General features: G+C 38.4%; 1 protein-coding gene and 1 pseudogene across 12 annotated transcripts in view; one reads left to right on the forward strand and one right to left on the reverse strand.

Annotated features, from left to right (window-relative positions):
- Positions 1 to 12,897, forward strand: part of LOC311623129 (small ribosomal subunit protein eS27-like) — a 249,116-nt pseudogene that overhangs the window by 99,226 nt on the left and 136,993 nt on the right. The gene's annotated exons all lie outside the window — the stretch shown is intronic.
- Positions 1 to 12,897, reverse strand: part of SH3D19 (SH3 domain containing 19) — a 135,658-nt gene that overhangs the window by 17,285 nt on the left and 105,476 nt on the right. For 10 of the 11 annotated variants that reach the window (XM_084884886.1, XM_084884883.1, XM_084884889.1 and 7 more), the window contains 5 exons: positions 12,329 to 12,436; positions 9,658 to 9,770; positions 5,346 to 5,407; positions 4,031 to 4,295; positions 840 to 908 (listed from right to left, as the gene is read on the reverse strand). In XM_084884886.1, the coding sequence (XP_084741012.1) occupies positions 840 to 908; positions 4,031 to 4,295; positions 5,346 to 5,407; positions 9,658 to 9,770; positions 12,329 to 12,436 (617 nt within the window). The remainder of the gene's footprint in view (positions 1 to 839; positions 909 to 4,030; positions 4,296 to 5,345; positions 5,408 to 9,657; positions 9,771 to 12,328; positions 12,437 to 12,897) is intronic. The other variant, XM_084884887.1, reaches the window with a different exon arrangement.

The following is a 12,897-nucleotide window of genomic DNA, read 5'->3' on the forward strand; positions in this document are numbered from 1 at the left end:
ATTCTCCCAGGATCCACAAATTTGTTAGGCTTACATTGTAATTTCAGGTTGTTGGACTACATCTCATCTCATTATTTTATGAGTTGTAATCAAAGAAATGAGGTTTACACTAAGCTTAAATCTTATAAGGGAAGTGCTTTTTTATGGCAGACTAAGCATTTATAGGGGCCCCTTTAAAATAATCATCCATTCTGCTAGGAAACTAATCTCTGGCACTTTAGTACACATCTTTACGTTATTTAAAAATAATGACTCTCACAGTTTAAAATTAATGAGTGAGGGCTCTGGTTGCTATAAGTTAGCACAATATGAAGAAGGCAAAACACGTGGTAGTCACCGGGTATTCAGGTGATTAGTAAGGCAGTGGCAAGTCTCTTAGAAGTAATTTATTCTTCAAATGGAATAAAATGCTACTGTAATTTTCACTCTGGTTAAGAAAATGCTAATAAAACCTGAGGATGAGATATAATTAATAGTTCTTTGAAATGTGCTGCCATGGGTGATATGAGGGCTGTACAATATTAATTCCTTTCCGTTTGGTCTGCTTCGAAGATGTTCATCAAGTGGGGTGATAATCTTCATCTGAGACAGGGCACTCTACCAGTGCCTTCTCCCTTTTGGCATTCCAAGTAATTATTTTCTGCCTGCTTCAGCAGCACAAGGATGTCCCCATGCTGTAAGGTACAATACCACTCTCCGAAGCAATTATTATTTAATGAAACATTATTACTCTTCCCACATTTTAATCTTTGAAGCCTAAAGCATTTAATAATGTGTAAAGAAGTAATAACAGAGGTGATTTTTTTATATTTGTCAGTAAAGAAAGAGCTGTATTTTACCTTACAAGAGAGTTCTCTGGGGTTTTGCGAGACAATGTCTTCATTGGCAATCCCATGAGGCACGGACAGCTTAAATATAACCCAATAAGAGGATCATTCACAATAAAAAAAAAAAAAACCCTCATCATAAATTGCTGGTCATTTGGAGATTTGGAAGGTGTAAAGCACAACTTCTCCAGGAAAATCTTCACCCGACTTCCTCATGCTCCAGGTCTAGTGGGCCTGCCATTTCTCATGGAGACTGAGTCCTTGGGAGTGTGGAGGTGAGCCCATAGCTGAATGTGGCCTAAAGTTCTCCTTAACTGGAACCAGGAAGTTCTATTCCATAAGACAAGGTCCAACAAGTCACCTAGTGCTTGGAGGGATAAATACTCAGCACAGGAGCTCACAGCCTCTAAGACCTGCCTTTGAGTAAGGGTTCTCAGTGGCTGTTGTCTTCTGAAGGCTGGTGGGGACAGGAAGCTCCTCTACAGGCTAATGATGCTTCATTTGTCTCATCTTACAAGGCATCTCTGCTACAAAGCGTCTACTTAAACCCAATTCATTGCCTGACTCCAGTCACTTCCTGGTTCACTCAGCTCTGTCTGACTTTAGAATGGCTTCTATATCTGTACCCAACCCTGGCCAGGGGGCTCTGTTCCCTGCCATGGTCAGTTTCGGCTGATGAGTACAGGTCAGAGGCCTTTACAATATAAAGGCATTCCCAGGGAATGTGATCACCCAAGCTCACTTTCAACAAAGAAGTGAGCTTGGACCCCTCCATCACTCAGGAGCAAAGATGCAGAGTGCGAGGGGTTAGGTACTGATGCTTCCTAGCATTTATGTCAGAGTCCCAGGGCTCCCAATGTACCCAGGTTCCTGGTTAGCAACTTAACGGCAGGGTAGCCTTGGAAAAAATGAGGAATTTAAGAAATTATTTCATAATGAAACATACTCCTCTAATATACCATTATTTTCAATTTATTAATTTGATTCTTTGAATGCTTTTATCAACATTACATGGCTATGCTAAGAACCATAAGTACTACTTCCATAGTATGGAATAATGGTTAAGAGCATGGGCTCAGAGTCAGTTGATCTGTGCTCAAAAGTTAGTTCTGCCATTAACTAGTTTTGCTCCCTATTTAAAAAAAATTTTTTTTTTTTTTTAGCCCTAGCTGGATTGGCTCAGTGGATTAGTGTTGGCCTGTGGACTGAAGGGTCCTGAGTTCAATTCCAGTTAGGAAACATGCCCAAGTTGCAGGCTCAATCTGCGGTGGGGGGTGTGCAGGAGGCAGCCAATCAATAATTTCCTTTAGCATTGATGTTTTTCTCTCTGCCTCTCCCTTCCTCTCAGAAATCAATTAAAAATAATCTATATATATAAAAGCCTAAGTGACTGTCAGACTGTCCAACCATCCAACTGATAGCTATCATGCACAATGACACCAGGGGGCAGACGTTCAATGCAGGAGTGCTGAGCTGCAGTGACTTGGCAGCTAAAGTTCTCAGGTGACACATCCAGAACCAGAGAGGAGGGATCCTGGGGTGTGTCACCCGAGAATTGTCCTCTCGCAATTGGGGACCCCTGGGGGGATGTTGGAGAGCCGGTTTCAGCCCAATCTCCACTGGTGCACTGTGTCTCTAGTAATAAATAAAATTAAATATATTTTTTATTGTTGATAGTATTACAGATATGTCCCATGTCTCCCCCCCTTTACCCCTGCAGTTACTTAATGGCTCTTTGTACTATTTTATTCACCTGTATAATAGGGATAATAGTATATCTACCTCACAGGGTTGTTGTGAGGAATAAGTGAGTTATTTAACATACATAGTGTGTTTTGAATAATACCTGGTCCATAATAAGTGCACAATAATACATCAGGCATTATTTTTATTTATTTATTATTTAAAAATAACCTAACCCAAATAATACTTCTGGGTTTTAGCAGTTAAAAATGTCACCGGTTTAAATGAAGATGAATATATATGAATATATTATATTACGTTCTTCTTATCTATTCAAGGAAAATTTTATAAAACCCTAAATGGCTTAAAGTGAAAATAATTTCTGGCTCAATGATGGAAATGCAGCACAATATAAAATTATTAGCTGCTGTTCTTGATAAAAGCTACTGTCATGCAATTGTTTAAAAAGTACAAACAGGCCCCGGCCGAGTAGCTGAGTTGGTTGAGCGTTATCCCGATAAGCCAAGGCGTGATCTCTGGTCAGAGCACATACAAGAAACAACCAATGAATGCATAATTACGCGGAACAGCAAATCAATGTGTGTTTTTTCCTCTCTCTTTAAAAATCTGTCAGTAATATATATATATATATATATATATATATATATATATATATATATATATATTACTGATCTATTTTTTAAAACATATTTTTATTGATTTCAGAGAGAGAGGAAAGGTGAGGAAAACATCAATCAGCTGCCTCCTGTACAACCCCTACTGGACAGGTGACCTTTTGGGATATGGGAGGATGCACAACCAACTAAGCCACACTGGTCAGGGCTCCCTATTTTTTAAAAACGTATTTTTTTTATTATTGATAGTATTACAGATACCTCCCATTCCTCCTCCCTTTACCCCCACAGCTCCCTATTTTTATTTGTCTTAGATTTTATTAGGTTAACCAAACCAAAGTGGTGAGAGCACATCAACTCTGTTTTTAAGTATAGAAAATGAAGACAAAGGTTTAAGATCATATGGTGAGAAAAATATTCATAAAAGAACTATTACCTCAACTATTCCAATTATTAATGAAAGCTTCTAATTGGTAACAATAAAATGGCCCATGATACTTAGGTTTATAAAAGAGGAAAATTAGGGGAAAAAATCATTCACCTTAATAAGACCTTTTTTTCTATTTTATTTTAAATTTTACCCTGTGGGCAAAGGATATAAACTATAAAATCTGTCAGATTTTATAAAAACCCTTCAATATAACCTACTTGTCAGGTTTTCTAGAATTGTTGTTTGGTCAATTCCTGTCTGCACTGTCTCCTATTCCTATATTTCTCCCAATAAAAACCTGCTTCAAAGACCTAAGTTTTATTATGGACTACTTATCTAAAGAACTCTTAAGGTCAAGGATCAAGTCCATATCTGTCTCATCATCTTCCTCTAAGGAATAATTATTACTTTAGGACAAACCTCTTGACCACAAACATTTTAAAAGCTAAATTTACCATGTATTTCCTGTAGAGAGGGTGTCCTGGTTTGGGGCGAGGAGGCAGCACCGGATCTTGACTTTTAAAAACTTGACTCTTGGTTTTTGTGAGTCTGGAAGCCACGTTATTCTGTTTTTTCTGAAGATCCATGTCAGAAGAAGACCGATTGAAAGGTAGTTTTTTATTTGATGTTCTGGTTGTAGAAAGTCTCGGGGGAGGTGGTCTCTCAGGGGCCCCCCTGGGAGGAGGCTGTCGAGCTGGTGTGACCCTTCCATTTCCAGGTCTGAAAGGCAAGGTGGGAGCTGTGAATAGTGTCTGATCAACATTTAGGTTCTGTTTTGTCCTAACACACACACACACACACACACGCACAGCTTTCTGCTAGCACAATACAATTACCTAAACACGCAGGGTATGCTATTTCTGAGCAAATGGCTGCTGCATTAAACATTGTATTACTAGAGGAAATGTCATGATGTTCCAGCTTCCTCTCATCCTGCAGTAGAGACTCATTAGCTCAAGACAAACAAGCATTTACTATCATGAGCTCTCTAATGCCCCATTTGCTCATAAACATACCATGACTGTTTCAGGAAACTAAGCACATTCTACCAAAGTCTGAGATGAAAAGCTTATAACAAGATGTCAGGTATATGTGATGTGGTCTAGTTCATGATTAGAAAAGGAACATCAAACTACCCTAATGTTTATTCATGCTATAGGAATTACTATTCTAACTCTAGGTTAGATTAATATAAAGAAAGTTGTTTTGAAAATGAGCTAGGACAACCATTACTTTGAAAACCTTGACTTAATCCCTATTATAAAAATAATTTCTAACATAGGCACATCTTCTGATAGTATCACAGCTTTTTGTTCCAACAGCCCTGGGACTCAGGCTGGCAGGTCACCACTGAGCTCACAAAGTCTGTCTCCCTTTGGAAATGTCAAAGCTGCGCTGATTCCTCGGAACGGCGAGTGGGTGACAGTGTGAGAATGAGAGTGTGAATGTATAGGTGTGCGAGTGTGTGTTCATTCCAGAAGTGGAGTTGTTCCCGGTTCAAAAAGGAGTCTTGTTGTTGGAGGAAAAGTAATAGAGATCTGTTTGTGTTCTGTGAGTTTTGGGGATGAGTTCAAAGAAGAAACAGAGATTCATTCCTACAACCTGCTGTCAGAGCAGACTGTAGGCTAATGGCCTGGGTGAATTCGTGAGTTACTGTATCTGTAAAGAATATCTAAGGACGACAGCACTCAGTTTTGACGACAGAAAGGAAAGTCTAGTCTCTGAGGCATTAGCTGCTCTCTTACTTTTTAAAAGCTTTCTCACACTGACCTTGGTGGAAGCCTGGGGGGTCCTCGCACAGTGCCTCCCATTTGCCCAGCCTGGTCGGATTCCTGCAAGTATCAGGGAATGTTCTTTAGTTAAGGTTTATCTGAAACAAGACCTTGTCAAGAGGAGTTGTGGACAACTTTTTGGCTGGATCTATAAGTTGAAATGTAGCTGTGTTAGAGAAAGTAAAGCAAGTGAGAGAGAAAGTAGATAAAATTTTGAGTCTTAAGCAATATTAACTCATCCCACATTCCCACCTAAATTGTCCACATCCTAATACAAGTGAAGACATAGAGGAGGGAGGAGACCCGGCGATCTGCTATTGTGGATCACGACCCAACCAATTTCCCTGCATTGTTGAACACCCAGCAGATTCAAAGGTATCAAGGATGATGCTTCAATCATGATGGGTTACACAGTAGAAATTTAAGCAGAAACTGTGGAAAATGAAAAACAAAAACAATGGCCTTTATTTATTCCATGATGACATGTAAGACATGTACTGCTCCTAAGTTTAACACATAGGGTAAACTGCCTATTGTCTTCACTAGCAGAGAGGTGTGGACAAGGATCCTGGAATGCTGGTGACTCTTAAGTTCAGAAAGCTGTGACCACAGAACAAAGGAGTGGATGCGCCGAGAAGAGATTTTTAAAAAAATTAATCCTCAGTCAAGGATATGTTGAGAGAGAGAGAGAGAGAGAGAGAGAGAGAGAGAGAGAGAGAGAGAGAGAGAGAGAAAAGAGAAAGGAGGAGGAGGAGGAGGAGGAGGAGGAGGAGGAGGAGGAGGAGGAGAGGAGAGAGGGAAGTAGGGAGGGAATAGGGGGTAATGTGAAAAACAAAAGACAGCTTGGAATGAGAGAAATTGGAAGTGTGGAGCTCTATAGAAAGATTTCGCTAGGGAAAGGGCTTCAAACTGGGTTATTTAAATAACTTTTATGGAGATGGTGTAGCCCAAGGATTGGAAATGAGTATAATACATGGAAAATGTTTTCTTATCTTCTGCTGAATGAGAAATTAAAACTTCTGTTTTTGGAGGGAAAAGTCCTCACCAATTCTAATTTAATCTCCTTTTTAACCTTTTCTACTTTCTAAGCATCTAACACACTGACTTCCAGGAATAATATTTCTCCAGGACCTTATAAGGAGGGAAATGCCAACCCTTTAATATCACACTGCCTTTTTTTTTTTTTTAAAGGAGGTTTAACTATACCGTGAACTAAGAGTGTTTCACTCCTCTTATATAAATGAGTTAAAACTCACTTCAATGGATTTTAATTCAGACTGAATATTTATAACTTTTCCTTAAGTACCAAATGATTAATTGCCAATAACTGCGATCATTGAAATATGTTTCAATGTTTTAAAAACCCCATGTTTAAAAACAAATTAAGCTTGCCCTTAAAACTTGGTTTCACTAATGAGTTCAGTTAATGTAGTGAAGAGAGTCACCAGCTCATAAACCCTGCAATATTCCAGACTATAATCCATGCCTTATAAATATGCTACTGCTGATATTTTCCCCTGACAAATACTACTATGATAGTCAAAAAATTAATTTATTTCTTTGGCCACTTTAAAAATTAAAACAAAAAAGCAGAAAAACACTCCAGCAGATAGGAAGGAACTTCGGTTGTTTTTTCTCAACATTATAATTATTAGACAACTTAATTAAAAGCAACTTTTAAAAATATAGATGTATAAATTTGACATAGTAAGTTATAGAAGATGTACTATAATAAATACATACCAGATAATCCTAATCTACCAAATACTAGATGTAGTTTTCTCCAGATGGTGCCTTTTATATCTTAAATATCTTTTTCTCAATTTTCTACAACAAGCAAACTCTAAACCAGAGAAAAAGGCAGTATCCTCAAATCCCCGAAGAACATGAGGCACCTTCTGAAAGGCGCTCCTGGATCTGACACACTGAGTATAGGGAAACTGTTCCTGCAGAAGCCACCGCCTTAGTATTTGCTTAAATTCAGGTTTATGCAGAGGTTCTACCAACAGTCTTTGGGAGATTGCTGATTAGGGCTTCCCTCCTCTTCAATAATATTCCACACCTCACTGGAGCTGCTCTGACCTCCCTGCATTCTGGCTTTTGATGTGATGTGCGTGGATAGGCATTTAGTTCCTGGGGAAGTTGGTTTTTCTGCTGTACTGACTCTATAGATGCCATCTTTTTTTTTTGCAGTTGCTCCTTCTCTTCTTTCTCCAGGAACTGGTACCCTCTTTGTCCCGAATTCGTGACCCACATTTTGTGCTGTACCTGTGACTCCCTCCCGCCCCAGCTGGCAGCCTCCTTGGTGAAGGCTTGGGAGTCTTGGGTTCCCATGATATGGGCAACAGGGCACAGAGAACATGTGCATCTGCTGGCTCCAGTGGATCCTGATGCTCCTCATTGTGGAGCCCTTCATTGTTTTAGTGAAGAAAGTGAGATTTGGCAACGATAGCCATTGTCCTGAGATGGAAAGTTCCTCAGCACCGAAGGCAGGAAAACAGGAGAGGGTTTTATGCTGTGCCGGCTCCGAAGACAAAGTGGCAAAGACCAAACCTGTCCCCATGGGTCATCACAGATCCTCACCCACATCTTAAGTCTTTGTGGCCTCTGGTCTAAAATAATTCAGTAATTGTAAGTCTTAAACAAAAGGAATTTCTCATAGATTTGACTTTTGACCCTAGAAATCTATTTTTGTGACTTCAGCCAAATCATTTAAGTTGTGGTCTGTTTCTCATCTCTTCTTCCAGTGTGTCTATTATGAGATGTATTTATTCTGGTTTGGCACAGAATGCTTTGACACACACACCCTCACCCCCCACTACCTTATAAACAGTGCAGGACAGGATTTTCCTCATGTTGGTAATGTGAGGTACATAGTACTTCTCCAGATGGTGTAGTTTATTCAACTTCCTTTTCTTGTTTTTTTAAAGTGCAGCAGTTGCTTTGTGGACTGCTTAACACCAAATATAATACTTCATGCTTTAATACAGCTTTATGATTTACATAGCCCATAACTTAAATGAATAATATGTATGCCTACTCATCATTCTCTCACTTTCTTTTATAATCCTTTAGAGAAGATGCTGTAACCTTCTCCTTTGGGGAAATTTGGGACTTTCCTATTCAACAATAATATGGTAGGGGCTCTATCATCCTTTTTTGGAATTTTCTGGTCCAGTTTTAATAAACATTTATTAAAATGCAAGTGATCACTTTGAAAATGCAAGTGATCACTAAATTTCACTTCATCCTACAGGAAAATCTCAATAACTTGATCTTGGCTAATTCAATTTAATGTCTTCTTCCAAGATATTTCTCTTCAACTAGATGATTAGAAAGTTTGTAAAATAAGCATAGTTAATAAAAAATGCAAAACTATTACAAAATTTGAACTGGAAATTTGTTTCACAGACTTTAAAAATTGGTTTCTTTTGAAACAAATCTTAGATTATCTATCATATGGGAATTTCAAAAAGTATAAGGAAATTATATTAAGGTTGAAGGAAAAAAATGTTTAAAACTCTTCGCCCATAATTTGTTAAGAAGCATATGGTAAAGAACTATTTTTTAAAATTTAAAAATAGTTTTCCCCTAACTTTCAGAGTACCAAATTTTTATGGTAATTACCTTAAAATTATGACTCTAATTGGTATTTTAAAAAAACCTGATCATCGAAATAAATCTAATTCCACAAATAGTACAGTTTTTTAGAGATTTCTCATAACTTCCTCATTATTAAGGCTATTTAAAAGATATGCTGATCAAAAAATAAACCCAGAGTCATAGAAGCATGAACAGACTGTTGAACCTCAGAGGGAAGGCAGAGAAGGGTGTATGGGAAGAGATCAGCCAATGAACTTGTATACATATAAACATAACCCATGGACAGACAATGGGGTGGAGAGGGTGGGAGTGGGGGGAACATAAGTGGGCTGGAAGAGGTTAATGGGGGAAAAAGGAGGACCTATGTAATACTTTCAACCATAAAGATTAAAAAAAAAAAAAAAAAAAAAAAGGGATGCCTAGGCAATGAAAGAAAGGAGGCCATTTATAATTAAAGAGTCATATTTTTCATGCCCCAGGGTATAGGACAAATTATTTTATGATGAAGTACAATGAATTGGCCTAATTCTTTTGTTCTATAGGGGTTTGTAAAATATAAAGCATCACATTAAAATAAGTACATGGGACTTAGAACCCGATTTGTAATAAGATATTTTTTTAATCTGGCCAGTAAACTAATTTGCACACATTTAAAATTAGCCCATCAGTTGGTCTGCAACCTACAACACTCTATAATGACCACTTACCAAGTCTCTAGTTCTGTCAACATTACTGGGTTTTCCAGATACCGTACTGTAAGTGTATCCAATAGGCTTTTCAATAGGGAGAGGAGGTGGGCTTTGTGCATCCTCATGTAAACCTGGAAAAATAGCAGTAATTCATCAGTAATTTTTGGTCTTTGGGGATTCAAAAGAATGAAATGACTGCAGCTTGGTTCCTTAGGAAAATGGTTAAAAGATCCACACAAAGATGGATAGCTAGCCAAGCAAGTGAGAAAGAACTCCCAGCAAACTTCAGAAAATTGATGGGCTAATAGACATTAGTTACAAAATATTTTATAGAGAGTAAAAATAATTCTAAATAATTATGACAGTAGCCAACATTCTTGAGAATTTTCTATGTTTTTTAATCTGACCAGTAAAATAATTTGCACATTTAAAATATATATATATATATATATATATATATATATATATATATATATATATATATATATCTATCATTGGTTCTTTACCAGAAAGGGAGAGGGAGAAGGAGAGAGAGAGAGAGCTAGAAACATTGATGAGAGAGAAACATTAATCAGCTGCCTCCTGCACACCCCCCCCTGGGGATGTGCCCGCAACCAAGGTACATGCCCTTAACCAGAATCAAACCCGGGACCCTTGAGCTCACAGGCCTATGCTCTATCCACTGAGTCAAACTGGCCAGGGCAACCTGCACATATTAAAATTAGCACATCCGTTGGTCTTTAACCTACAACATGTGCATTAAGTTAAGGCATTTATTCATATACATTTCTCCAACCAACATCTATCTATGTGCTAGATCCATGCACTCCACTAGCTAGCTAGTAGTTATACTAGTATGTGGTGATTTAAACGTAATTCTTATAATTAAATAAAATTAAAATTTCAGTTCCTCAGTTGCACTAGCCACATTTCAAGTACTCAGTAGCTGCATATGGTTAGTGGCTACCATATTGTACAGCACAGATCTGGAATATTTCCATCTCTGAAGAAAGATCTATTGGACAGCACTACATTAAATAATATCCTACCTGTTTTTCAGATGAAGAATCTGGGAAGAAAATATTTAAGTCACCCAAGGTTTTAATGCTAGAAATTGTCAGAACCAGGGTTTTGAACTCAAAAGGCTATGCTCCTTGTAATAGGCATGCTGTTTCTTAACAGGTGAGGTAGTCAACCTTCCCCCATCCAAATCTTTAAATGTGTTTTGTAATCCATTAGCTCCAGATTAATGGGCATAACTGCCCCCTCAGTTTAACAAACAATATCCTTATAGCCAAACTTCATCCTTACCTCAGTCATCGTGGACCCCCAACTTATTTTAAAAAGAAGAAAACAAAGATGACCAGGTTTAATTAGAAACAACTCGTTAAAATCTGTGTGCAAAAACACTTGGAGGGGGGACGATTGCAACACACAAAGGAGGCTAAAACCATCTTTCACGCGTGGCAGAGGCATTTAAAGGGGTGGGAGGTTTTCCCGTTCTTTCAGAAAACACTCTGCTGCCATTTTGCAGGAAAAACATGTATCAAGAGGATGATCTGTCAGGTTCCTATTGTGTCCAGAGACAGGAAAACACTCAAAAGGAGGAAAACATCCAGGCCAACTGCTAGACAAACAATGATTTAGAGATAATGAGAGACAGCGCTGCTCGGGGAATTAAGACACAGGAACATTCCAGCTCAGTCGCCATCTGGAAGTCTTTCTCTGTGCTGCAGTTTCCTGATTCTTAACAAGGAAGTAACGAATCATTTAGGATATGATATTGCTGTGACAAACAATTACAGGTACAAAGAAGTGACAATATGCAAGTAGAGAGGAGACAGCTGACTGATAGGAAAGAACGTAGGAATTATCCGGAGGGCGTATATGGGGAGATGGAGATTTCCAATTTCCAATAATGTGAGTCTCAAAGAGGAAAGTGGCATTTGAGCGGAGACCTGAAGGATGGTGAAGAGGGGAGCCAGGCAGGCATGCAGGGGAAGGAGTTGACAGATTCAAAGAAGAGCCATGGGTTTTGCACGTTGTTCCTTAGTTCACTTGTCCATTTCAAGTTCTTCAGACTCCAGAAGTCTTACTTATCTTCCTCCATGGTATATATGCATTGCTTCATCATTGTAATGATAAAATTCTTGGGAAATAATTCCATGGCAACTGGCACTTCAGTTCTCTCATACATCATTTCTGGAGCTTTGTCAGAATAATAAATAAAGGTGCTTCCTCAATATACCTGTTTCAGGATTTCAGGACTATTGGTCCAATTTATAAGGGTGCTGATGGAATAATATGCTTCCTATATATAATGAGATAATAGGCTCTCTATGAGAGACATATTGAACTTCATTTGCTATTGGTTTCAATTCTTTTCATACCATATCTTTACCAGAGGCACCAGGATAGGATATTATAATATTAGTATTCTGAGTTTCAGTCTCCCTCTTTTCTCTCTACTTAAAGACATTGTTAAAGGGAAATAAAATTCAAATTTACTGTACTAATTGTTTCAAGAATTAAAAAAAAAAAAAGAAAAACCAACTTGCTTTTAAATGTCCTAGACTACAATGATAATAAATGGCTGATCACATTTATTTTCAAAGCAAGCACTGATAAAAGAGCATGTATTGTCCCCAGGATCTTGGAGAGCAAATAAAGGCGGCAGAGAAACGCTTACATTTTCCTGGTTTGGCTGGAATTCGAATCACAGTGGGCTTTCTGGTGGGTGCTGGTTGAACTGCTGGTTCTTTTGTTGGTTCTGTCTTTGTGGGGACCTGAAAGGGATCTAATGAAAAACACAGTTTATTTTGCATGTTTTAGTTAACATGGACTCAAACAAAAAATCTCATTCATAATTAAAGAGTCATATTTTTCATGCCCCAGGGAAAACTATTCATGGATAAACAAAATCTCAGTTTGCAGAGACAAAAACAAAGTCGGAGCTCATGAAAGGAAATAACTTGATGCTCTGTAAATAATTCATATGGCTGTTCTTCCTCTCTGATGAGAGGGATCCAGGACAATCTTGAATTATGGAGAAGCTATCTTTCATGGGAGTGCAATCATTTCATAAGTATCCGCCTGAAATTGAGGGGCAAGTGAACTGAGGAGCCAATTTTCCCTCTAATGTGAAGCCTCCCAGGCCCCCGGGAAGAAAAGGCCTCCGCTTCCCACTTGCCTGTGCCTGTGGAAAACCTACCCACATGACTAGCACATGATGGGTGCTCAGCAGAGGCTTAGATTTTA

This window comes from Pipistrellus hanaki (genome assembly GCF_964339955.1).
Source record: "Pipistrellus hanaki genome assembly, chromosome: 5".
Lineage (NCBI taxonomy): Eukaryota > Metazoa > Chordata > Mammalia > Chiroptera > Vespertilionidae > Pipistrellus > Pipistrellus hanaki.